Here is a 27,962-nt window from a genome sequence, read left to right as displayed (position 1 = left end):
CGAAACCCGTTGGAGGAGACGATCAGAGGGGAGGGACTTCTGGCTTTCTTGTCCAATGGGTTTTGAGAAGGATACGAGACGAGAGGGCGCAAGAAGTTAGAAATGGAGATCTTCCCGGAGATTCGAGTCTCGAGCTAGCTAAACGTGACGATAGCGAGAGTGGGAAAAAAACAAACAAGATACAACCTGAAAGTCGTGTCGACTGAGACGTTCGATACTGAAGTCTGAAGATTTTATTCAGTGGGAGCTACCTTGAAAAGATAGAAAAGCCACTAATACTGGACATACGAGACAAGATAAACACATGTTCAAAGAACGGAAAGCGGATGCTTAACGAAAAAAAGCTCCTCCTATTTCTGGTGGTGACTTCACTTCAATGCAGGTGGTAGAGTGTCGAAACGAGTGAATTTAGAAGCTTCAGAGCGTTAGCTTTGTCGCGAGATAACTTTGAATATTAAGGGACGGTTAATGAGCAAGTAACTTAACCAATAATCGTGTTAGCAAGCAATCTAACTAAAGTTATTTTAAGGCCACTTGAGTCTCGACTGGAAGTTGGCACTTTGAGGTATTAATTGTATAACTAGCTAACGTTAGCATGCGAGTTCGACCACATATCAGCAGGTAGCTAGCATTAGGAAACCACTATTTTTCTTTTTACCTGAGGATTTCCCTGCGGTAAAATTGGAGTTGTTATTATTGAACCCGCTCTCTCAAACCAAATCAGAACAATGTTATCGAACGCTCAGAACCAGAACCAACCGGCCTTTCCGAACCAGCAACAACAGCAAGCGCCAAATCTGAACTCTGCCCCCTTTACTCCGTTTTTCGTCAAACCCCACAACCCTCTTCAAATAAAAAAGAATGCTATAACTGACGACTACAAAGTTACAAGTCAAGTCCTTGGCATGGGCATAAATGGGAAAGTATTGGAGATATTCCAAAAAGGAAGTGGAGATAAATACGCTCTGAAGGTAATGTGTTTTGTGTATTCTTGTGATTTGAGACTGTATACTAAAACGTTAACTGTCCAAGTGAAACAATGTAATTTTAAAGAATGGGGCTTTTATAGCCGTGCATATTTGAGAACTCAATCGAGTGTGATTATTTTTTTTCACCCATCCCACTTATGAATGACCAATTATGGTATTGCACTGCCATTCTGCAAAAGGTCTTTCATTTGGACAGAAAAAATGCTTAGGAATTCCTCAAAACATACCCACGCTTTTCAAAGCACACAATGCACCACCTTATTCCATTTCCAGAGTGGCAGTTGAATAAGTTCACGAGTGTCACTTGCAACTTTGTTACCATATAATGTTATCAATGTGATTGATCTATCTGAAGGAGAGAGAAACGCACACCTGTTTAGGCGAGGCGCTGGCTAGCGGAGTATAATATTTGAAAAAGAAAAGGAGAGCTCCACACTCTAGGAGCTCTGATACAATCATTTTATAACCAACATTTCGACCCTGTCAAGGTTAGTTATAAAATGATTGCATCTGAGCTCCTAGGGTGTGCAGCTCTCCTTTTCTTTATCAATGTGATATAGCCTAAGCCTAGATGATTTGAAGTGCAATAGGTCTGTTGCACTGACATTTTCAGTGAGTGCATTCACATTGTGTTCAAGTTTTCAATTCCATTTGAGTGAGAAAGAAATCTGTTTACTCCTATACTGCTCACAACAGAGCAGACCAGAGTACCTCTGAGGCCTAGTTAATCTCTTGTGGGTGCCACTTCCTCTCTGAGGCCCTGACTACACTAGAAATCCTATGATTCATATCCGACCATCAGGATTGCTGATAATGTAATCAAGAGCAATGATTTGCTCTAAGGTCAGCCTCTTCAAAATGGGAAAACTTTCTGATCCTATTTTAATGTCTGCATTTAGGCCTAGTTGGTGCTGTTGTTTAGTGTCAACATTGCTTTCAACCAGGGCTTTTCTTTGCTGGTGTTCGTGATCGTCATACCGCAGCTGTCATTCTGGTCCCCAAATAGCTCTGGCCTCTTGTCTACCCTGAAGCAGATACGGAAACTAACAAAAGGTCTTCTGCTGCCATTATTTGACTTGGCCTATCAACTAGCAGTAACTTCTACAGAAAAGGGTGTACAAAAATTGTGAATGACAGAGACAGTGCAGCAGAGGAAATATGTCATTGTTTATTAAATACTCTGAAAAATGAAAGCACATTGTGTCTAACACATTATCATTGATCTGTAGGCCTATTTATATAACACAGTTAAATAGTCATTCTGTGTCTTTGCCCTGACATTGACTTAGTAGGTTGTGCTTCAGGTACAAGCATATTCAGCAACTGTCAGATTCAATGAGTCACGAATAATCCATTGTTTGTGAAAATATGTTTCGGAATAAAACTCATCCGTTTTTTTGCTATCAGTTTTTATAACATTAGAGGTTCCCAGGAAACGTTTCAGAAAAAGGCAGATGTTTTTCAAATAATGTATTACAACTGTTATTTCTGAAATTCAGAAACTGATTTGCCACTCATTTGTTCGCTTCAGTGCATTGTCCTTTGTCAACCCTAAAATAATCTCTAAATCATTGACAGACTTGAAACAAACAGATGTCCCATGCTGGTTTCTAGGTTTCCCAGATAAGCCCTAAACAATAGCAGCATCCTGCCACCTCTCTCCATTCACCTCACACACTCCTCATCTCACAGACACACTCTTACCTTCTTTCATTGCCCCTCAGGGCAGTGTTTCTGCCTGCTGAGCCCCAGTGTTAGCCTTCAGGCAGAGATAATTGAAAATTGATAACTTCCCCAGATATTTCCTCAGTCTGCTCCTCTGGGATCTATTGGTCAGCCCTGATGCATGTATCCCCCTCCTCCTGCTCTGATTGGGCGACCATGGTTGGTGGCATTGTGATGCTGAGCACAGCTTGACTTTGCAGTGGAGATGAGGATGAGGTGTCAGATGTGTATATGGCAGCGGTGTCAAACTCATTCCATGGAGCGCCTAGTATCCAGCTTGTATCACATCCGGCCGTGATTGGGAGTTCCATCCATTGGGAGTTCCATTGGCCCAGCGTTGGCCGAGGTAGGCCGTCATTGTAAATAAGAATTTGTTCTTAACTGACTTGCCTAGTTACATTTAAAAAATAAGTGTCTGCAGGTTTTTCCCTTTCAATTAAGCCCTAGACAACCAGGTATGGGGAGTTCCTTACTAATTAGTGACCTTAATTCATCAATCAAGTGCAAGGGAGGAGCGAAAACCCGCTCTCGGCCCTCTGTGGAATGAGTTTGACACCTCTGGTATATGGGTTTATCGATCAGCTTGTAATTGTCACTAGCTCGGTGATATGGACAGATCCATATCGCAATAAATTGACAGAATTAATAACGATACTTTTAACTTTTTTTAAACCTTTTAAACTACTACTAGTTTGTTGTAGCCATCAATTGTCCCATTAACAATAACCCATATTAGCAAACTTATTTCATTTCAAACTTCACATTTCTTTGGATATAGGCTACTTATCATAATGAACGATATCAGGAAAATGCTCACGATAAGTGGTCGTTGCCGTTCATTTTCGGTTTATCGCCCCTCAGCTCTAATTGTGACCAGGGCTTTGACTGTCAGGACCCTTAAGCTGGTATGCTGTAGAAGAGCTTCATTGATCAGTGTTGTATTTTACAAATTGCCTGAAGGAGGAATTGCACAAGAACAGATGTAATTCTTCCTTTCCCACATAGTCTATATAAGGCTAAAGATTTATATATCTGAATAAAGACTCAAGATCATGAACCTCTGAATATTTGTGACCTCTCAAATCCTTCCTTTTCTACTGCGTCCAAAACTTTGAGGATGAGCGCTTTGCTTTTAGGCTTAGTCTACACCCTTTCCTCCGCTGCCCGGGCCAGGCTAATACTATTAGGCCTAATGGGGATAGAGAGAAGAGCACATGTTCCCTTTACAACATTTGATTAATTGGCCACGGCTTTGTTCTTACTCTACCTTAAAGCGCAACTGAAAGCAATAAACAACTTTTCTGATCAAAAACGGCCTATGTGGCATCGATATTAGTCAAACATTTATTCTAGTGTCAAAATTGACTACGAAGTAAATAGCATAATTTTGGTCAGGCTCACCCAAAATGTAGTTTTGTCATGAGTTACTTTAGGGTTGGGTTTTGATTTTGACAATGCTCACTTGCCCACTAACATCAGGATACACAGCTGCGGTGATTGTGCTCTATACAATCCTACCGCAAAACACACAGACAGTAGGACAGACCAGCCCAGCAGCATTCTGCACTTATTTACTTGATGTAAAATTGAGTGACTAAAACCTCTGCAAAAATGTCAATTAATGCCAGATTTTTTTTTTTTTTAGGTATCTTAGATTCATTCTGACTATTTTGGGGAAGTGATACTGGCTTTGTTCCTCTGTCTCATGGGTGGACTAACACCATTAACTGCCACATCGAACCCCCCCAGACTGAAATCTTGTTTTTCTTTAAAGAGCAACAGAGAGGACATGTGGAATCGGTGTGTTTAGTCGCTCAAAGTCAAGATCATCTACGATCTGAAGCTGAAAGGTTTGCTATTAGTAACCCCATCCCTGCTGCCTCTTTCTTCCCTGCTTGGCCCATCCTAATACTATTAGCTGGGGGAGAAAAAGCCTATGTCTAAAGCATAAAACAACCCGAGAATCTGACTGTTGATAGGTGCATCACAGTAGGAGGCCTTCTTTTGCTAGAACAAAATATGTACCTGCTGGGTACCGACGAACCTGCTGTTTTTACTTGTGGATTCACAATGCTCGGCAGTGGTCGATAACTTGACTTTGAGCCAATCAGAGGGCATGAACCTTCGCGTGGGGGAGCTGACACCATTGTTCTAACTAAAACAATAAAGCTGCAAAAAAAATTTAGAGCAATTCTTTACATCTTTTATGTCTAAGGAGTTTTGTGCTTGAATGGTTTTTGATCATGTTTGTGTGTTAGCTTGCTAACTGAGCAAGGTAGTCACACACACTTCTTATGAAATGAATGGGGTGGTAAGTGCAGCACAATGCACACAACACTAAATGCTTTACCAAGCTAGCTATCTGGCCACTAGCTAGTAATATAATTCAATCACAATAGATTAGTTTCCATGAAGTAGCTGGCTGCCAAGAGCAATGCAGTATCTTTACCTTGCTAGCACAACAGCTAGCGAGTCATGCTAACGTTAGCCAGCTAGCAAAAATGTATATATAGGCTGTATGTGATTATGGATAGTGAATATAATTGTTTCTTTGTGATCTCACTAGCTTGTTATATATCAGCTAGCTAGCAAACATTGATTAGACCAGGGGTATTCAACTCTTACCCTTCGAGGTCCAGATCCTGATGGTTTTCTGTTCTACCTGATAATTAAATCAACCTGTCCCAGGTCTAAATTGGTCCTCAATTTTAGAGGGGAACAATGAAGAAATGCTGTGGAACTAGCATCAAGATCCAGAGTTGAGTTTGAGGGGACTAGACCCTAAAGCAACACAGACATCCATTGCCAAACAATGCTACTGCCACCTGGTTTGGAGTATTTTAACAGGGCTTTGGCTGATGACTTTAAGGTCTATGCTGTGTGAACACAAAATACATTGACTGCCGACACTGTACAGAGGTGCTAAGTACTGTCGGCAGGCAAACATTTTGACAGTCCTTCCGGTGTGTCTGAGCTCTAAAAGTAGCCTGGTGCGAGAGGCCAGAGATGACTGGAGGATTATTCTGTCTGGATTCGTACAGCACCATGCTCCACGCAGACACTCAACTTTTATTGGGCAGGTGTCCTGAGACGGGCAAACCAGAGGAGAGACCTCCCTGGAATGACGAACCACCATTTTAGATGGCCTTTCCCTCTTTGGATAGGGGTTTACCTACTAGCCTAGCCTCAGATCTGTATGTGCTTTAGCCTCTGATTATCAAGTGGGCTCTTGAGCATAGTTGTGTGTGTGTGTGTGTGTGTCAGAGATTCTGTGCTGGAAATGGAACAACATTGCCCTTCCTGACAGTGTCCTTTCAGGGGCTGTTGTGTAAGCAGAGCAGATTTTTCTCTGTCTGCAAATGCCTGTCGGTATACGGAGGGAAGATTCTTCCCGTATCTCTGCCAATGGCTAGGCTGTCTGTGAGGAGGGAAGAGACTCCTTCCTGTTTTTGCCTGTATGAATTCTCAGCTAACTGGAATAGCAAAATACTAAAACTTACAATTTAAACTGACTGGGCTGGTAGTGTTCTCCCCTGATTTAAAAATAAAAAAATAAAAATAAAAATTCAGCAGATCTGAAATTTGGTCAGTGCCTAAATTTTTTGGGATGGAACATTGGTCACGACATCTAAAATATAGATGTTGTGACTAGTGATGCACTGATATGATATTTTGTCAATGTCCGATTTATTTTCCTTGCCAAAAAAAACAATACCGATAACCAATTTTTAAAATTTGTGACCTTTTTAAGCGTTCTAGTACAGTTAAATAGTTAAAACACACACACACACACGCAGCGGTCTAAGGCACTGCATCTCAGTACAAGAGGCGTCACTACAGTCCCTGGTTCGTATCCAGGCTGTATCACATCAGGCCGTGATTGGGAGTCCCATAGGGCGGTGCACAATTGGCCCAGCGTCGTCCGGGGTAGGCCGTCCAGTGTAAATAAGAATTTGTTCTTAACTGACTTGCCTAGTTAAATAAAGTTTGCTCTCACCACACTGACCAAAAAGTTATTTTGTTGGCATTTACGTATATCCCCATTACCAGTAAAACATCATCAAAACCTATTTCTTTCACTTGCTGTGCTGTTTCGTTGTTCAGTCGTTTCATTCTCAACTAGGATTTCTATGGAACGCCGTTTGCGTGTCAAAAAATATACACGTCAAATAACTAGAGGTTGGCCGATTATGATTTTTCAACTCCGATACGATACCGTTTTATTGGAGGACCAATAAAAGCTGATTTATATATATTATATTATATTATATTATATATATATATATATATATATATATATATATATATATATATATATATATATATATATATATATGACAATTACAACAATACTGAGTGAACACTTATTTTAACTTAATATAATACATCAATTTAGTCTCAAATAATGAAACGTGTTCAATTTGGTTTAAATAATGAAAAAACAAAGGGTGGGAGAAGAAAGTAAAAGTGCCATGTAAAAAAGCTAACGTTTAAGTTCCTTGCTCAGAACATGAGAACATATGAAAGCTGGTGGTTCCTTTTAACATGAGTCTTCAATATTCCCAGATAAGAAGTTTTAGGTTGTAGTTATTATAGGACTATTTCTCTCTATACCATTTCTATTTCATATACCTTTGACTATTGGATGTTCTAATAGGTACTTTAGTATTGCCAGCCTAATCTCGGGAGTTGATAGGCTTGTAGTCCTAAACCGCGCAATGCTTGAAGCATTGTGGAGAGCTGCTGTCAAACGCATTAAAGTGCTGTTTGAATGAATGTTTACGAGCCTGCTGCTGCCTACCACCGCTCAGACTGCTCTATCAAATCATAGACATAATTATAATATAATAACACGCAGAAATACGAGCCTTAGGTCATTAATATGATCAAATCCGGAAACTATAATTTCGAAAACAAAACGTTTATTCTTTCAGTGAAATACGGAACCGTTCCGTATTTTATCTAACGGGTGGCATCCCTAAGTCTAAATATTGCTGTTACATTGCACAACCTTCAATGTTATGTCATCATTACGTAAAATTCTGTCAAATTAGTTCCCAACAAGCCAGGCTGCCCAAACTGCTGCATATACCCTGACTCTGTTGCACAGAACGCAAGAGAAGTGACACAATTTCCCTAGTTAAAAGAAATTCATGTTAGCAGGCAATATTAACTAAATATGTAGGTTTAAAAATATATTATTGTGTATTGATCTTAAGAAAGGCGTTGATGTTTATGGTTAGGTACACATTGGTGCAACGACAGTGCTTTTTTGCAACTGCGCTTGTTAAATCACCCGTTTGGTGAAGTAGGCTGTGATTCAATGATAAATTAACAGGCACCGCATCGATTATATGCAACGCAGGACAAGCTAGATAAACTAGTAATATCATCAACCATGTGTAGTTAACTAGTGATTATGTTAAGATTGATTGTTTTTTATAAGATACGTTTAATGTTAGCTAGCAACTTACCTTGGTTCCTTGCTGCACTCGCATAACAGGTAGTCAGCCTGCCACGCAGTCTCCTCGTGGCGTGCACTGTAATCGGCCATGATCGGTGTCCAAAAATGCCGATTACCGATTGTTAAGAAAAGTTGAATTCGGCCCTAATTAATCGGGCATTCCAATTAATCGGTCGACCTCTACAAATAACACTATTTGACATGTCATATAAGCTTGTTGACCAATCAGGACCTGAATATGACTGCACGTCACATAATAATTTAATGCGTTCATACCTTTTTTTACGTAATTATTACACATTGATTACACTCACTCCTATTTCATATGTCACAACGATTCATCGATACATATGCTATGATGCTGGTAAAGTTGTCTTGCACACCTACAGTGCTGGTCATAAAAATAAATTAAAGCTAGCTAGCTCATGGATGCAAACAATGTTCTTCCCCATAAACATAGCAAAACAACATCTCTTTCAGTAGCTATAGCTAGGTGTCATCATAAATTAGGGTTATTTTAAAGACATTTCTTATTTGATTAATGGTGGTCGGACCATTTATGTGAAGCTAGCCACAATAAGGATTAGCCACAATAGTGGACTTTGCAGTTAACCTTCAAAATCAAAGTATGTAATTGACAGTGATGCAAATGAATACAAATAGTATAGTTATGCCATAATTGAATAGATCACGCTAAATAAGGTTGGAATGTTATATAAAATCAACAAAATACAATTTTGTTAATTTGACAATGTTGAAAGCACACTGATGTATTATACTTTAGAATTGCATTGGGGGCATACTTATTGCACAGCCTTACCTATGGATTGTGGATCAATGACATGGGGTATCAGTCTACTCAGTGACATCCAGAAACCATTAGCATCGTAGCTCTTATTGCGGGACTCTGAAACAACGGAGTTGAGCCACATTTATTTTCAACCTATGTGTATTGAACACTTTGGGTTCTGATAACTCCTGAGGAGGATGTTGGGAAAAAAGACATTGAGTAGACTGATAACCCATTTCATTGATCCACAGTCCTTAGGTAAAGCTGTACAGTGCAATATGAATGTCAATACACCCAATAGGCTGACTGGGGAGGTGATTTCACACGTTCACAGTCCCGCGATAAGAGCTACAATGCTAATATTTGCGTAAACTCTTCAGTTGTGTTCTGTGGGTGTCACCGAGTAGACTGATACCCCATTTCATTGCTTCACATTCCAATCTTGTTTAACATTATCTAGTCTAAATATGGCATGATTCCACCAATTGTAACCTTCTGCGTCACTTTCAAATAGGGACTTTTATTTTGAAGGCAACCGTAAATTCCACTATTGTGCCTAATCCTTATTGTGGCTAGCTTCACAACGCATAACCCGGTCCGGGCCTCACTAGCCAGATGAAGCTAGCTGGCTGCTTATAACATTAGCTTTGTGCAACAGGGTTAAGTAGCTGGCTAGCCATTTATTTTCATGAACTAGTTGAAGTAGTTGAACAACAAGTGGCTACCTAGCTAATACTTACTCACAAGGAGTCCTAAATCATTGCTAAGAATAATGAAAATGACTGCATTTTCTACTGGTCATTGTTTTCAGGCTGGTTGTATTTGTGCTAGCTAGGTACCAAGCTAAAGCTAGCTAGCTACCCCAGAAGTTGTGGTTGAACAAATATTGCTTTATTACCAGCACGGTATTGTAAACACATCCTTTGTGGCCGGTCTTTGCTTGTTTGCAGACTTTTTTGTACAGCTTTGACAGTGCTACTGCTAGTAGTGGTGGTGCCTGGCCTGCACGTGCAAATTCTGCACACACAACATTCTATAATAGAACTGTGTTATTTGACGTGTCAAGTTAAAGGCTTATTTAACGCATCAAATAGTGTTATTTGACGTATCTTTTTTGACACGCATAGACCCAAATGGCATTCCATATTATGTTGTGAAGCTAATAGCAGTGACGCTATTACTGTGTAACTCCGGTAGGGAAACATCTGAAAAATAGCGCACTTGGTAGTGTGTACCGGTGCTCGACCAGTCGTGTAAGCCAACATCACCGACGACAGAGAACGGTTGATTGTCAAGGGCAATGAATTCCATTATCTTGGTGATTTAAGGGATTTCTCCTTTGCGTTGTCTCGCTGAAAATTTCTTACTCTTTCAAATGATTGCTCGAGCCACTCAGCAGACATTGTGGGTTAGGTTAGAAATGCTGTTTTGCAAGTGTAGCTCAATTTTATGTGGCGTCATTACGTGATGTACCTACGTTATATAGGTATGCACGTCAGCTTTGACATTGGTTTGCACATCGGCATTAAACTAGACATCGGGCCGATACCGATGTTGGCATTTTTAGCTAATATCGTCCGATTCCGATATATTGTGCATCCCTAGTTGTGACCAATGTTCCCTCAAATTCTTTCCATCACAGCAAATTTCAGGTCTGCTGAGCGCAAACTTGAATGCTGTGAAAATTCTCTGCAACTGTGAACACTGAAGCTGTACCCGCTTTAAGTTAGTTTTAAGTGGCCAAGTAGGCTACTGTGGCTGTTTTGATCATAGTGTAGGCTTACCAGGGTGGCCTACCATAAACTATGGCGAAAATGCATCCCATATCATTTTAACATGGCAATAGCTGTTCTATCATTCAGCCTACAGTAGCAGCCAATGTGTGTGATGTTTAATGTAGGCCTACATTCCATGAGACATTTGAAAAAAAACATGCAGGGCTTGACATTAACCTGTTTATCCACTTGTCCTTCAGACAAGGTGACTGAACATGTTTGGTTTGCATGAAACCACTTTACAAAATAAAATAAACAGAATCAGACACATTATGCTACCCCTCTGTCTATTGGCTATTTAGCTTATTCAAGGCTGTTTCAAAATACAACACTACCCCTTTAAGACAAACCAGATCTTTACCTTACTCGCTTTTCAAAGATGTCTAGAAATGGGCACATTTTGTGCAGTTGTAGGACGACTGCTGTAAACGGGCCAGTTCAAAGTAAATGGCACAGATCCATATATGGCAATGGTCTATTTGCATATAAGCCTACTGCAGCTCTGATTGCCTATGCCGCACCGGTCTGTGTAGAGTACAGGCTGAATTGTGTGCAATAGAATCCTACTCCTATGCCTTCTGCCTACAACAACATTTCTTGCATAGTTTGTTTCGGTATGTTGCGTTTGAAAGTGGCTAATATTGCATTGATTCGATCACAATTGACACTAAAGGGAAACATTGATAGTGTTAACTTTCTAGAGTTTTCCCTGTTAGTTGAGTGAAGTTCAATCTCCTGCTTCTCTCCATGGGCTGATATTTATTCGGCGCTTTGTGCAGTTCTCATTGCAAGGCTCAGGTGGCCCATAAACATGTCTGACGTGTGTGGGTACATGCGCGTGGTTGGTGTGTGTTATGCTGAGGGAATGACAGTGCCAGCTGTACAGAGCCCCCTCCTCCCAGGGATACTGAATGACGTCAGGGAGTGACTCTTGTTTGTTGATGTGCAAGTGGGGTAGGCTACAAATTAGAGTTTGGCGGTATCCAGATTTTCATACCTCATACCGTTTCTGTATCAAACCGGGTATACGGTATTACTGGAAGTGCACGCAAGGGGCGCCATTTCATTTTATTTTATATACAGTACTTTTCAAAAATTCGGACACCTATTCATTCCAGGGTTTTTCTTTATTTTTACTATTTTCTACATTGTAGAATAATAGTGAAGACATCAAAACTATGAAATAACACATGAGATCATGTAGTAACCAAAAAATTGTTAAACAACTCAATATATTTGATTCTTCAAAGTAGCCACCCTTTGCCTTGGTGACAGCTTTGCACACTCTTGGCATGATCTCAACCAGCTTCATGAGGTAGTCACTTGGAATGCATTTCAATTAACAGGTGTGCGTTGTTAATTTGTGCAAATTCTTTACTTAATGCTTTTCCCAAATGGCCCTATTTGGTAAAAGACCAAGTCCATATTATGGCAAGAACAGCTCAAATAAGCAAAGCGAAACGGCAGTCCATCATTACTTTAAGACATGAAGGTCAGTCAAAGCGGAAAATTTCAAGAACGTTGAACAGTTGCAAAAAACATCAAGCGCTATGATGAAACTGGCTCTCATGACGGTTGCCACAGGAAAGGAAGACCCAGAGTTCCCTATGCTGCAGAGGATAAGTTCATTAGTTACCAGCCTCAGAAATTGCAGCCCAAATAAATGCTTCACAGAGTTCAAGTAACAGACACATCTCAACATCAACTGTTCAGAGGAGACTGTGTGAATCAGGCCTTCATGGTCGAATTGCTGCAAAGAGGACACCAATAAGAAGAGACTTGCTTGGGCCAAGAAACACGAGCAATAGACGTTAGACCGGTGGAAATCTGTCCTTTGGTCTGGAGTCCAAATTGCGGTTTTTGGTTCCAACTGCCGTGTCTTTTGTGAGACGCAGAGTAGGTGAATGGATGATCTCTGCATGTGTGGTTCCCACCATGAAGCATGGAGGAGGTGTGATGGTGTGCTTTGATGGTGACACTGTCAGTGAATAATTCAGAATTAAAGGCACACTTAAACAGCATGGCTACCTCAGCATTCTGCACTAATACGCCATCCCATCTGGTTTGTGCTTAGTCCCACTGTCATTTGTTTTTCAACAGGACAATGACCCAACACACCTCCAGGCTGTGTAAGTGCTATTTGACCAAGGAGAGTGATGGAGTGCTGCATCAGATGACCTGGCCTCCACAATCACCCATGCCTCAACCCAATTGAGATGGTTTGGGATGAGTTGGACCGGAGAGGGAAAGGAAAAAATGCTGAGCACTTGTCGGCTTATGTGGGAACTCCTTCAAGACTGTTGGAAAAGCATTCCTCATGATGTGTGGCTCAGTTGGTAGAGCATGGTGTTTGCAACGCCAGGGTTGTGGGTTTGATTCCTACGGGGGACCAGTACGGGAAAAGAAATGTATGCATTCACTACTGTAAGTCGCTCTGGATAAGAGCGTCTGCTAAATGACTAAAATGTAAAAAAAAAATAATAATAATTATGTAAAAATGTGAAGCTGGTTGAGAGAATGCCAAGAGTGTGCAAAGCTGTCATCAAGGCAAAGGGTGGCTACTTTGAAGAAACTCAAATATAAAATCTATTTTGATTTAACACTTTTTGGTTACCACATGATTCCATGTGTTGTTACATAGTTTTGATGTCTTCACTATTATTCTACAATGTAGAAAATAGTAAAAATAAAGAAAAACCCTTTAATGAGTAGGTGTGTCCAAAGGATGGGATTGAATGTCTCTGCTGTAACCAAGATGCTTTACCTTGACATCTAGCCACTTAGATAGCAAGTTAGCAAACCAAATGCATAGCTGGAGCTTTGACACATCTTAGATTTCTTAGTTATCAATAACTTAGTTATAAGCAGGGGCGTAGCACGCACCCCCGGTATTGAAAATCATTCAGTTGGTATTTTGAAATACCCCGGTAAACAGTATATCGCCCAAGCCTATTACACACACTACTGACACCTTGGGTCTCGAACCTCCGACATGCATTAACTTCCCTGGGCTAGGTGGGACGCTTGCGTCCCACGCTAGTCAACAGCCAGTGGAATCGCGTGGCGCGAAATACAAATACCTCAAAAATGCTATTACTTCAATTTCTCAAACATATGACTATTTTACACCATTTTAAAGACAAGACTCTCGTTAATCTAACCACATTGTCCGATTTCAAAAAGGCTTTACAGCGAAAACAAAACATTAGATTATGTCAGGAGAGTACCCTTCCAAAAAGAATCACACAGCCATTTTCAAAGCAAGCATATATGTCACAAAAACCAAAACCACAGCTAAATGCAGCACTAACCTTTGATCTTCATCAGATGACACTCCTAGGACATTATGTTATACAATACATGCATGTTTTGTTCAATCAAGTTCATATTTATATCAAAAAACAGCTTTTTACATTAGCATGTGATGTTCAGAACTAGCATACCCACCTCAAACTTCCGGTGAATTTACTAAATTACTCATGATAAACGTTGACAAAATACAGAACAATTATTTTAAGAATTATAGATACAGAACTCCTTTATGCAACGCGGTGTCAGATTTTAAAATAGCTTTTCGGCGAAAGCACATTTTGCAATATTCTGAGTACATAGCCCGGCCATCATGGCTAGCTATTTTAACACCCACCAAGTTTGGGACAACCTAAACTCAGAATTTCTATTAGAAAAATTGGATTACCTTTGCTCTTCTTCGTCAGAATGCACTCCCAGGACTTCTACTTCAACAACAAATGCTGTTTTGGTTCCAAATAATCCATAGTTATATTCAAATAGCTCCATTTTGTTCGTGCATTCAGGTCACTATCCGAAGGGTGAGCGAGCGCATTTCGTGACAAAAAAATAAAAAATATTCCATTACCGTACTTAGAAACATGTCAAACGCTGTTTTAAAATCTATTTTTATGCTATTTTTCTCGTAAAATAGCGATAATGTTCCAACCGGGCAACGTTGTATTCATTCAAAGGCTGAAAGAAAACATTTTAGAATTCTCATGAACGCGCATCTCCAGTGTCACTGTCCCCAGGCTGACCACTCACAAATTCTCCTGCTGTTCTTCACCCAGAGACAGCAGACACCCCATTACACTTTCTGGTGGCTTTAGAGCCAATGGGAGCCTTAAAGTGTCACGTTACAGCACAGATGCTGTATTTTCGATAGAGATGCAACAGAAGGACAACAAATTGTCAGACAGGGCACTTCCTGTATGGAATCTTCTCAGGTTTTGGCCTGCCATATGAGTTCTATTATACTCACAGACACCATTCAAACAGTTTTAGAAACGTTAGTGTTTTCTATCCAAATCTACTAATTATATGCATATTCTAGTTTCTGGGTAGGAGTAGTAACCAGATTAAATCGGGTACCTTTTTTATCCGACCGTGCAAATACTGCCCCCAGCACCAACAGGTTAAGTGCGTGCTCTCTTTAATCCTATAAGTGCTGTTCACTTGTAAAATCAATTTGCCTACTTTTTAGGTGCTCTGGATTTCTGCATGTTCTGGTTTAGTACATAAAGGACTAGTTGCATTAAGTCAATATCAGGAGTCAAAGGTACTGGGTAATCTCACATTCATACAATACTTTATTGAGGAGTATACAGTAGTGGTCTTACATTCCAGAAGAGCCTTAAAGTGGAACTGACAGCGTTTTAAGTACTTTGCAAATATGAAAGACAATCATAATTGTCAGTTTATGCTGCAAAACCAACTTTTTATAATAGGTTATATCAGGTTGTAAATCACAGCTCGCCTATTACATTGTTTGCTGCCTCCACCCATTTGGGATGCTCTGTTTGTCAGAAAAACGGAGGAATGTAACGAAGGCTGGGAATGTCAATACAATCAAATTAGCAAGGGCAGTGATCAAAAGTCAGTCATATAACATGATTAATAGGCTAGCATATCTATTTACTTAGGCTCTGTGTTTTTAGCTTGCTAACGTTAGCTAGGTAGCTGCTGGGAGGATGTCATGTCATTGGAGGACTGGGTGAGTGACCAACTTTTTCCACTCATATCGTTTTTCGGTGGTTACAGCTAGAGATGCAGGTGTCATTTGGTTAGCTAGCAAGAAATGTGAATCGCTTTGCTAGCTATGCTGCACTTGAACGACTACTATCCATTTGGTCATATTCAGCCAGTGTTGCGAGTTCGTAAACTCGTCAGTTATTCTGAGCTCTGGCACACTCAGATGAGAGTGCTCTGAAATCGTAGTAGATAGTCGGAGTGAATTTATGAATGAACAACAGTTAGTCACTGACGCTCTGGATAACGTGTTAGCAGCCTAACCAGCTCTGCTAGGGTGAGTAAAATGGTCAGTGAGGTGTTCTCTCATTTGTCTGGAAGTAGCTAGCTAACTTTAGCCAGTTAGCTTGGGTGCTTGACTGCCACTGTGAGGAACGCTGGGATCATACACCACCATCTACTTTACTGGAGTGTAAGGCCAGTCACGGCCTAACTACATTTAAATGACCTTCATTATTCCTGTTCCTCTATCCCCGAGCCTACTGACACTGGAGGAAATTTACAAAAAAAAACTTTAGTTGTCAATCCAATGTATTTGGCATCAATCAAATGGGCGAGAAGGCAAGTTCACATTGTCAAAACGTGGGTTGGGACAAGCATGCATTGGCATGCAAGCTGCATAAGGAAGATTAGGCTACCCCATCGTTTATCAGTGCAATTTTGACAGCCAACTAGCTGAAAAGATTGAGAGGGTTTGTCTAATGTTCACTCGTTAGAGTTTGGCTCATCTCGCTCTGGCTTGCATTAGTTGATGTTGATGTGCGTACTTGAGGGAGACCTTTTTCATGGTGGTTTGATCAATAGGACTGTAAAGTTCCCAAATGTAAGGGGACTCCTGTGGTATTTGCAGAAATCCATTCGGGTGAATTTTGTGGCTTTTCACGAATGCCTTTGAGCTAAAGTTGCGCTGTTGCTACTGACTGTATACACAGTCAATTTCAAAGTGACTGATGGCAGGCCTGTGTGGCAATGGCTTATTTGCATAAAGGCCTACTGTAGCTCTGATTTGGCTATGGCACACCGCTCTGCATAGACTCAGGTCTTGGATAAGACGGATATTTTATTTATTGCCGTGTTTAACCCTTAGCCCCGTGTGACCGTTTAGTCATGGTAATTAGGCTTCTCCAAGCTCTGCTGATGGTCATTGGTAGCCTACCAAACTTGCTAACTGCCTGGTACTCAGCACTCTATTGTCCAGCGGTGGAAAAAGTACTCAATTGTCATACTTGAGTAAAAGTAAAGTTAACTTAATAGAAAATGACTCGTTAAAGTTACCCAGTAAATACTACTTGAGTAAAAGTCTAAAAGTATTTTGTTTTTAACCTGTTTGGGATAGGGGGCAGTATTGAGAATTTTGGAAAAAATATGTGCCCATTTTTAACTGCCTCCTACACCAACTCAGAAGCTAGAATATGCATATTATTGTTCAGGTTTGGATAGAAAACACTCTGAATTTTCTAAAACTGTTTGAATGGTGTCTGTGAGTATAACAGAACTCCTATGGCAGGCAAAAACCTGACAAGGTTTCAAGCAGGAAGTACCCTGTCTGACAAGGAGTCGTGCGTCTTGCATCTGTTTATTGAAAAGTAAGGATCTTAGCTGTAACGTAACAATTCCCAGGGCTCCGATAGGCTCTCAGAACCCGGGAAATAACTGAAGGTTAACGAGGCAGCCTCAGGCTGAAACACATTATCGGCTTTGGCAAGTGGCGGCTCAGAGGACCTTTGAATGAGGCGCGTGCACGATTCGCTCCTGAGGAGAAATTTTATTCGGCTGTTTAGGCTCAATGCATATTCCGGTCGGAATATTATCACTTTTCTACGAGATAAATGGCATAAAAATTGGTTTTAAACAGCGGTTGACATGCTTCGAAGTACGGTAGTGGAATATTTAGACATCTTTTGTCACGCCAATGCGCCATGCTCGAGACCGTGATGTAGCATTCTGATAGTGTCTAGAACTCACGAACAAAACGTCGCTGTTTGGATATAACGATGGATTATTTGGGACCAAACCAACATTTGTTATTGAAGTAGAAGTCCTGGCAGTGTATTCTGACGAAGAACAAGCAAGGTAAGAACATTTTTCTTATAGGAAATGTGATTTTGGTGGAGGCTGACCTGGGTGTGTGTCTAAATAGCTAGCCCTGTGATGCCGGGCTATGTACTTAGATTATTGCAAAATGTGCTTCATCCGAAAAGCTATTTTAAAATCGGACATATCGAGTGCATAGAGGAGTAATGTATCTATAATTCTTAAAATAATTGTTATGCTTTTTGTGAACGTTTATCGTGAGTAATTTAGCAAACTGTTAGTAAATTCCCCGGAAGTTTGCGGGGGTTATGCTTTTTCTGAACGTCACATGCTAATGTAAAAAGCTGGTTTTTGATATAAATATGAACTTGATTGAACAGACATGCATGTATTGTATAACACAATGTCCTAGGTGTGTCATCTGATGAAGATCATAAAAGGTTAGTGCTGCATTTAGCTGTGGTTTGGGTTTATGTGACATGATATGCTAGCTTGAAAAATGGGTGTCTGATTATTTCTGGCTGGGCACTCTGCTGACATAATCTAATGTTTTGCTTTCGTTGTAAAGCCTTTTTGAAATCGGACAGTGGGGTTAGATTAACGAGATTCTTGTCTTTAAATAGCTGTAAAATAGTCATATGTTTGAGAAATTGAAGTAATAGTATTTCTAACGATTCAAAAATCGCGCCACTGGATTTCAGTGGCTGTTACGTAGGTGGGACGAGTTCGTCCCACATGCGCCAGAGAGGTTAAATATAATTTAGTATCAAAAGTAAATGTTATTGCTGAAATGTAGTTAAGTATCAATAGTAAAAGTATACATTTCAAATTTGTTATATTAAGCAAAACATACGGTACCATTTTTCTTGTTTTTTTTATTATTGTTTACGGATAACCAGTGTCACACTCCAGCACTCAGACATAATTTACATTTGTGGTTAGTGAGTCCGCCAGATCAGATGCCGTAGGGATGACCAGGGATGTTCTCTTGATAAGTGTATGAATTGAACCATTTTCCTGTCAAAATGTAACTAGTACTTTTGGGTGTTAGGGAAAATGTATGGAGTAAAAAGTACATTTTAATTTTCTTTAGGAATGTAGTGAAGTAAAAGTTGTGAAAAATATAAATGGTAAAGTACAGATACCCCAAAAAATTACTTAAGTAGTACTTTAAAGTATTTTTACTTAAGTACTTTACCCCACTACTATTATCCCTCTAATCACTCTGACATCAATACAAATGTTCCGAAAATCTAATCAAACACTTCATGAAAGCTCATGTTGCGCAACATTTCAATAGTCTATGCAATTGCGCGAGAGAACAGTGATGGCCTCTACTAAAAAGAGGGGATCAACTTTCTATAGGCTATGCATTCTATATTTATTTATCTTACTTTCCTAATGTTAAGCACATTTCTAATTTACAACAGGAGTGTAGCCTACCTGGCTGGCATGAAAATAAACCACAGGGAAAAGTGTCCTCCATTCGCTATTAAGTGCATAGATGACATTTCCGCTGCCCCTGTTTCGATAGAGGTGCATGATAATGGTCCATTCTAAATCAAAACAAATTTCACACCTTTTTGTTTGTATATGTAAATACGAGATTAAATTCAAGAATGGTCTGATAGGCTAATATTGTCACCCTTAACTTACATATTACTTGTGAATGATGCCCAGCATAAGAAACAATGCATTTTTTTTGCAGATTTTTTTTTTTTAGGCCTATATGTTTAATAAGCTTTAGTGATACAACGTGGCCAAATAACTTCTTAACCTGTTGAGGATCTTATCCCGATCTTATCCCGGTATTGGGATTCATTGTCATGTGACCATGGCGGGGAATTCAAAACTGCAAGAGTAATCATTTCAAAAAATCAAATAATCAACTATTTTCCTCCATTTGAAAGATATATCTCCTAAATCTAACCACGCTGTCCGATTTTCAGAGGCATTACGGAGAATGCATAAAGTTAGGTTATGTGAGGAGAGTACATTGACAATAGCTGCGTGTAATGTTTAGCCAATTCAAAGAAGGGCATCAACAGACAGAAAACTAGCTAGAATTATGCACTTACCTTTGACAATCTGCATCAGATGACACTCATAGGACATTATGTTATACAATACATGCATTTTTAGTTCCATCAAGTTCATATTTATATCCAAAAACAGCATTTACAGTCGCGGTGAAATTCAGAATTTTTTTCGGCTCGAATGCACCCAGTGAATCCAGCATTACAAATCACGGAATTACTATTCGAAAACATTGGTAAATTATAATATTGTCATTCAAAGAATAATATATTATCATCTCGTAATTGCTACCGAAGGGCCAGATCTCAAAATAACTTTACTGGGAAATCACATTTTGTATAAACTGGGTACTATGCTAACAACAATAAGCTATATGCTAAGCTAAGCTATACCGTTAGCATTAGCATCATCTAATATCGATAATAACATTCTAAATATCCCCTTACCTTTGATTATCTCCATCAGAAGGCGCTGCCAGAGATCCCAGGTCCAGAACAAATGTGGTTTCTTTTGACAAAGTTCATAATTTATGTCCAAATAGTTAGCGTTCAGTAGGCTCCCACAAAATGAGGTGGGCAGTGTAAAGTCACGTCGAAAAACTAAAGAAAACCTAGTAAATAATCTATTTACGTTTGTTTAAACATGTCAAACGTTGTTTAGCACTAATCTTTTGTTCCATTTTTAACGTGAAACATCAGTAAACATCAGTAATATTTTCACACAACCTATCAAGTGTCTAGAATAAACGATAATGACAAAGGCACTCTTCTCAGATTCATGCGCAGGCGCAAAAAATGAAGTGATGACGTGTCAACTTGTAAGCTTTCTAATTCGGTGTGTATTTATCACAGATGCTTCAAACAACTTTCTAAAGATCGTTGACATCTAGTGGAAGCAGTAGGAGTTGCGAACTGAATCCTTTCTCACTGTGGTATCTTTAAAACAATAACACTAAATAGTACAGCCACAAAATTCTCATTTTTTTAAATCTATTTTTCTCAGGTTTCTGCCTGCAATATGAGTTTTGTTATACTTACAGACACCATTCAAACTGTTTTAGAAAATTCAGAGTGTTTTCTATCCGAATGTGTTAATAATATGCATGTCCTAGCTTCTGAGTTGGTGTAGGAGGCAGTTAAAAATGGGCACATATTTTTTTCAAAATTCTCAATACTGCCCCCGTGGCCCGTAGAGGTTAAGATTAAGCACATTAATCCGCTTTACAGGGGTGTAGAGCATAACTGGCCTAAATAAGCTGCATGTGAGTTTCAAGTTTGGGTAAGAATTTTCACCACAAAAATGCACCTTTTCATAATAAAAGGCATTACATGCCTAATTGCATTTGCAGTCACTTTTGATAATGGTGTTTTCTGCTAATGGAACATTCGCGCGTATAGCCATCTACCATGTGTGTATTGCTGCGCGTATAATGTGAAGACATTTGAAGCTAAACGTTTTGACCTGTTGCGTCAGCCACATTGCGTAAAACATTTTTGATGCTAGTAGTTGTAGCATCCCGCAACTGTTCCAGACTATGTTTGGAATATTTATTTCTCGGACAGAAAAGAATAGGTCGACCTTTGTACTATGGGGGATAGTAGAATGAATTAAGCTAGTGTTTTTGCTGTTCGTTAGGCCTACTCATCTTGTTCGCTGACAAAGTAAATGTGGACAGTTTTTCCAATATCTTCAATATGCACCTTGGAATTGGATAATAACACGTAGTTGCGTCCCTGATGTGTCTGCCTTCACTTGTAGCCTGTGAGAAAGACCCGATCATGTGATGGAGCGTGCAACACTCAGGGAGAAGTGCACAACGGCTACTGGCTGCAAAAGGCAGGATTTAAAAAATATATATATTTTTAGGGTGCATTACAGCCACACAAAGGGGATGCGGCCGTGAGATTCTAGGCATTATCAAGTGCTTGTGAAATTGTGAATGAGTGACTGATATAGAGTGTAAAACCTGCACAAAAAACACGCGTTTCAAGCGACTTTTCAAATTATCATTAATCTCATCATACAGCCTTACAATGTATAAAAAAATCAACATATAGCCCAACATTTTTAGAATAACTAAAGTTACATTAATCATTCTAAATTAAGCATAAAGAGGAATACCTATTTCTTTGTTAACCGCTCGACACAGAATAGCCGCATGTGCGCAATTCCTCAAATCGTTTGGAGAAAATATCCTTTCTATTTTATTCAGCTTTGTTCAAAATAATGCAACTGAATTCTAAGCAAATCTTGTCTGCTAAAATTGTGTAGCACACAGCCATTTGGCGTAGCCAGATCAGGACCTAACATAAGGATAACTCGGAGTATGCAATTATGTTCTTCTGAAATATACATTTTCTTCATATCATGCTTCTTTAGACCTGTCTAAAATGAGTAATGGATTTATTGTGTAGTTGTAGGCTATATAACATGGATGTATTAGACTTTTTTAAAATTAAATGTAGATGTTCCAAAGGTCTTCATCAGTGGCTTGTGTGTAAGCCAGTAGAAGCTTAATGTGTTTATGTTCATTAACGGTCAGTTACCGTGAGACCGACTTATTTGCTTGACAATCACCGGCTGATGACATTTCGTGACCACCACAGCCCTAGGTATGACCATCTTAAAACAATTCCATATGTTAGCTTAGAAGCCCTGGGGGTGTATATGAACAGATTTGAATAACATTTCATGTTGCTAAAACACTGTCAGTTATACTTTTAAATGTCAGTCTGTCTCTGTGTGTGTTCCTGAAGCCTTTCACTTCCATGAAACTGCTCTGCTACATGTGACTATTAACTGGCATCTACACTGTTCAAATCTCAGGATGTGACACAGGCTAGTGGACGTTATCCACTTATAGTAATATAGTTTACAGCCAGCTTAATCTGGAAGAAGTACACATTGGAGAATTGATGCCAATCCAAGATTCCCTTTGATTAATGCATCTGACTGTAAAGTGTTTACCAATGTGTGTTTTGTTTACTAGCCTGTCACAGCAGGCACGACGAGGGTTAAGCCTTTACCTTATTCACCAGCTTGGTGTTTCATATGGTATTGTTCTTGCACTCCCAAAGTTGTAAGTAAAGTCTTTAGGTTGCGTAAGGCTGGCTCCGGAGCAGTAGCATCTGGGAAGAAGGGAAATTCTATTATGATGTCTGAGGCTGCCGTAATCAGATCTGAATGGCAGTCAGGGAAGTGACTAACTCTGGAAGGCTTTTGCTCCGTCATGGTTTGAGGTCTTCTCTAAACTCGTAGTAAACTGATGACGGAAAAGCCACTGCATTGTTTCTCATTTAGAAACAAAGGTGGCAAGTTAGACACTGAAAGTTTGAGACCCCTGGCCTGATGCATCCTCAGTAGTTGAGGAAGTGGTACACTAGTCACTGGTTGGGGAGAAATCTAGACTACGTAACCTTTTTTGAAAGATGTCAGCAGCTCGGCTTTGTGTGGTTTACCATAAGTTTGCGTCATTGTTGGTTATTAGTTCAGGCCTAAAAATCCCCTTCTGATGCTGGGTAATTCTGACTGTCCGTCATATTGCTTTCACTTTTATGTAGAAGGCTGTTATAATCAGTGGTGATGAGAAAGAAGCCATGAAGATGAGTTGTAACCTCTGATTCCATCCTCACCCTTATCTCCTCCCTCTCTTCAGATGCTGCAGGATTGTGCGAAGGCTCGTCGGGAGGTAGAGCTACACTGGAGGGCGTCGCCCTGCTCTCACATCGTACGCATCATGGACGTCTACGAGAACCTCTACCAGGGCAAAAAATGCCTGCTCATCGTCATGGAGTGGTAGGTCACACATGCGCGCACACGCACACATCCTTTTAGCCTATGTTATTCAATGTTTTTTTCTATCTTTTAGCATGGATGGCGGTGAGCTGTTTAGCCATATTCAAGACAGAGGGAACCAGGCATTCACAGAAAGAGGTAAAGGCATATATATATATTTATTTATTTATTTTTTGGGCCATTTGAATAATGTCTCCCTTCCCTCCACTGATATTCAACTGTTCACTCGCTCAGTTATGCCTTGAACTCTTTCTCCTCTCTCCCACCCCCTATCTAGAGGCCTCTGACATTATGAAGAGTATAGGTGAAGCCATCCAGTACCTGCATGCCATTGATATTGCTCACAGAGACATCAAGGTAAAGCCTGTCTGAACAGAATTATACTGTACATGCCTTAAGGCAGAACAAATTTTATGTACATGTTTAGTCAAAAGATGTAATGCTATTTTCTCATCTCTCAGCCAGAGAATCTGTTGTACACCTCCAAAAGGCCAGACGCCCTCCTCAAACTCACCGATTTTGGGTTTGCAAAAGAAATCACCACACTCAACTCCCTGGCAACGCCATGCTACACCCCCTATTATGTTGGTAAGGGCATGCCCCTCGGTCTGCATGCTTGCTGTTCAACATGCTTACTGACTCTGTGGTTTATAATACACCCTAAATCTTGTTGGTGTAATTATTCATGAATACCTCAATGCCATTAATTTACTATGTTCTTTAAATATAATGCTTGAATTTATTTAGTCTTTTGGTTTTTCTCCCTCCTTTATCCCAGCTCCTGAGGTTCTTGGTCCAGAGAAGTATGACAAATCCTGTGATATGTGGTCTCTGGGCGTCATCATGTATATTCTGTAAGTGATACAAAATAGTTTGACAGCATGAATCAATACAAATAGCAGCATTTACAGGACGTAGCATGTTTTGGTTTGTGTAAAAATGTTCCTCTCCACCTCTCTCCCCAGGCTGTGTGGATATCCTCCCTTCTACTCCAACCACGGCCTGGCCATATCCCCAGGGATGAAGAGACGCATCAGGAATGGACAGTACGAGTTCCCAAACCCAGAGTGGTCTGATGTGTCTGAAGAAGGTAATTAAAAGAAGCCAGGGGTATTTATATGGGCCGAATTCAAAATTAATATCATGACATTGATGGGAATTATGTATAAAAAAAAAAAAACATTTTAATTTCACATACACTGGATAGGTGCAGTTTTAATTCTGTATGAATTGCTTACAATAGTTGTAACTCTGATTTCCTGTGTTTTTCTCTCTCCCAGCCAAGCAGCTGATCCGCCACCTGCTGAAGACTGAGCCCACCCAGAGGATGAGCATCACAGAGTTCATGAACCACCCCTGGATCAATGTAAGCACAGCACCCCTCTGTGTTCCCCCTAATATACCCTTTGGGCTAGGTGGTACACCCATTGAGCAACTGTTGCTGCATTGTGTTTTGATCACAATGTAAGAGTACAAGGTTATTATTAAGAATATGTACAGAATCCAATACACTATGGTGTAAAAATACTTTTAAGTACTACTTAAGTTCTTTTTTGTGATATCTGTACTTTACTATTTATATTTGACAACTTTTACTTCACTATTTTTCTAAATAAAATAATGTACATTTTACTGTTGATCTTTTTGACAACTTCACAACATTCCTAAAGAAAATAATGTACTTTTTACTCCATACATTTTCCCTGACATCCAAAAGTACTCATTACATGTTGAATGCTTAGCAGGACAAGTAAATGGTCCAATTCACACACTTATCAAGAGAACATCCCTGGTCACCCTACTGCCCCTGATCTGGAGGACTCACTAAACACAAATGCTTTGTTTGTAAATTATGTCTGAGTGATGGAGTGTGCCCCTGACTATCCGTACATAAAAAAAATAAAAAAAACAAGAATAGTGCCATCTGGTTTTCTTAATATAAGGAATTTGAAATGATTTATACTTTATTACTTTTGATACTTAAGTATATTTTAAACCAAATACTTTTACTCAAGTAGTATTTTACTGGGTGACTTTTACTTGAGTCATTTTCTATTAAGGTATCTTTACTTAGGCCAATTGTGCGCCGCCCTATCGGACTCCCAATCACAGCCGGTTGTGATACAGCCTGGAATCGAACCAGGGTCTGTAGTGACACCTCTAGCACTGAGATGCAGTGCCTTAGACCGCTATGCTACTTGGGAGCCCTACTTATCAAGTATCCTCCCAAGAGTTTCTGAATACTTTTCACATTTCCAGTTTTCGCCTATATTCACGTGCCTTGGTTTGACACAATGTGTTTTCTAAAGCTATGTGCTAATGCTAACCCATGCTGGTCTCCCTGCAGCAGTCTATGGAGGTCCCTCAAACCCCTCTCCACACCAGTCGTGTGCTGCAGGAGGAGCAGGACGTCTGGGAGGAGGTCAAGGTGAACACATGCACAGACACTGGCACTGTAGTGATTTCATAGCGTTCTTTCTGCTTCTGACTTGGATCCACACGGCTCTTCCATACTGATTTGAGCACAACAGTATCCTACTCTAGACATAGAAGCAAACACTATCTACACAATTGCGTATTTGCTTCTTTGGATTTTCTCTGTGCTTTACACATGATTTGAAATTGTTTCTATGTGATATGCTAATAGTGTTTTTTGTATTTTTGTTACTAGGAGGAAATGACAAGTGCCTTAGCAACCATGAGAGTGGACTATGAGCAAATCAAAATCAAGACCATCAAGGACTCGACCAATCCGCTGCTGATGAAGAGAAGAATGAAGGCAAACAAAGCACTCACTGAAACACCGGGCCTGTGAAACACACATATACACATGCGGTGAAAGAGAGCTAATAGGACAACCAGAGATTAAGGGGTGAAAGTCAGAATCTCAAGAAATATTATGTTTCCATTTTAGTTTTTAACTTCATTTTTAGCAGTTTTATTCTCATCGTTTTACCCCCTTTATTTTTTTTTTTTAACATTACCTTGAATGGCAAAGAACTATTTTTTTTTTTGTCTTCAAAGAGATCAAATGTTTATCACATGGTATCTGTGAGGCAGTGGGTTTTGTTGTTGATCACTATATGCGAGCCGACAGCACTGTAACTAATTCAGTATCTGACCCATCTCTGTTCTGTTTTCTTCAATGTTGATTCCCCTCAGTATTGGCCACATGGTTCTCGTGATGATACTGTCGTGGGTAAGTAGCTGAGAGACCATGGAAACATCCAGTTATACTGTGCTTAGCCCTGCTTTAAGGACATGGCTATGGCTACTATTTTTTTTCCTGCTATGCACTGGAAACACTACCTGTGCACTGAAGGGCCACATTAGTTTACTCTTCACAATGGGGGATGCAATGTTTTCTGTTTGTTTAATTGTATGTATTTTAGTTTATTGCTTTAGTTGTCATTCGTTGTATATACTTATTCACACCAACGGTATTAATTTTCTATTTGTTGTGTGGGACTTTTTGTTTGCCATGAACTCTTTGCTTTGTTTTAGATTGGACTTTTGAATTGTATGACTGAAATTTAATGGGTTTTCATTGTTGGTTGGGTTTTATTTCTTAGCCAACACACCTGTAGCCAGAGCTATAACTATAACCACCACCATTAAAGTGGACTGACTGTTTAGAAAGGAAGACTGTGTGCTTTGAGGACATTGTGCCGAATCCTTACTTGAGACCTGTGCATGTAGCCTAACTTTTCACGCACCTCCCATTGACGTTATGCGTGATTGACACACATTCAAGGTCTGTGTACTAATCTCAAATTCGGATTTTTCCCAATGTGATGACAGTGAGGGAATATTCAAGCCACCTTGTGGTAGATGGTAGCGCAGGGACATTGTTATCCAGTATCCACCCCATAGAATGAGCTCACAAAAGCCCATAGATGGTGTAGCCCACGTCACGTCTCCTGATGAGTCACAGATTAATGTTGATTGCACTCTTTTGAATATCTTATCAGAGAATTCTCACTACAGAACTCTACAACATCAGTGTCACTATCTATCGGTTTCCACACATCAGCAATGGTGTTGTTCAGGGTTTCTGCTGTGGTAGGTGATGGAACACTGAGGGTAAGGGCACCATTGTAATGCATGGGGGTATGGCGGTACACATATGAAATGTAGCACATCTAGTCTCAAACTGCTGTACTAATGTCCTGGCTGTCTTTTACTGTGGATTAAAACTCATACAAAGTCGCTTGTCCTCTCGAAAGTGTTGATTGGTATGTGACTGGTGGTGTGCCAGAATCCTAAAGTAGCCTTGATGTCATACTGTGGCAATGAAAGACCTTCTCCTGTTT

The 27,962-nt window shown here is 39.9% G+C and overlaps 1 protein-coding gene across 2 annotated transcripts; it reads left to right on the top strand.

Annotated features, from left to right (window-relative positions):
* The first annotated feature begins 23 nt into the window (after window positions 1–23).
* Window positions 24–27,858, top strand: LOC115168456 (MAP kinase-activated protein kinase 2). Of its 2 annotated transcripts, none has more exons than XM_029723766.1 (10): window positions 24–971; window positions 23,510–23,649; window positions 23,723–23,787; window positions 23,927–24,006; window positions 24,111–24,237; window positions 24,428–24,503; window positions 24,615–24,739; window positions 24,930–25,015; window positions 26,000–26,077; window positions 26,321–27,858. In XM_029723766.1, exons 1-10 carry the CDS (start codon window positions 729–731, stop codon window positions 26,462–26,464), a joined length of 1,164 nt encoding a protein of 387 aa, XP_029579626.1. In that variant the 5' UTR covers window positions 24–728; the 3' UTR covers window positions 26,465–27,858. The 2 variants fall into 2 exon arrangements, with proteins under 2 accessions (XP_029579626.1, XP_029579625.1); XM_029723765.1 differs by having other exon boundaries at window positions 26–971; window positions 25,997–26,077.
* Window positions 27,859–27,962: the final 104 nt, after the last annotated feature.

Source organism: Salmo trutta, chromosome 30 (assembly GCF_901001165.1).
Source record: "Salmo trutta chromosome 30, fSalTru1.1, whole genome shotgun sequence".
Taxonomy (NCBI): domain Eukaryota; kingdom Metazoa; phylum Chordata; class Actinopteri; order Salmoniformes; family Salmonidae; genus Salmo; species Salmo trutta.
This window is presented reverse-complemented; position numbering and strand designations above follow the sequence as displayed.

Excerpts from the sequence above, each read along its gene's own strand:
- LOC115168456 (XM_029723765.1), top strand. The coding sequence starts at position 729 with ATGTTATCGAACGCTCAGAACCAGAACCAACCGGCCTTTCCGAACCAG. Across the intron at positions 24,740-24,929 it reads GTCTGATGTGTCTGAAGAAG|CCAAGCAGCTGATCCGCCAC; the intron begins GTAATTAAAAGA and ends TCTCTCTCCCAG. Across the intron at positions 25,016-25,996 it reads TGAACCACCCCTGGATCAAT|CAGTCTATGGAGGTCCCTCA; the intron begins GTAAGCACAGCA and ends GTCTCCCTGCAG.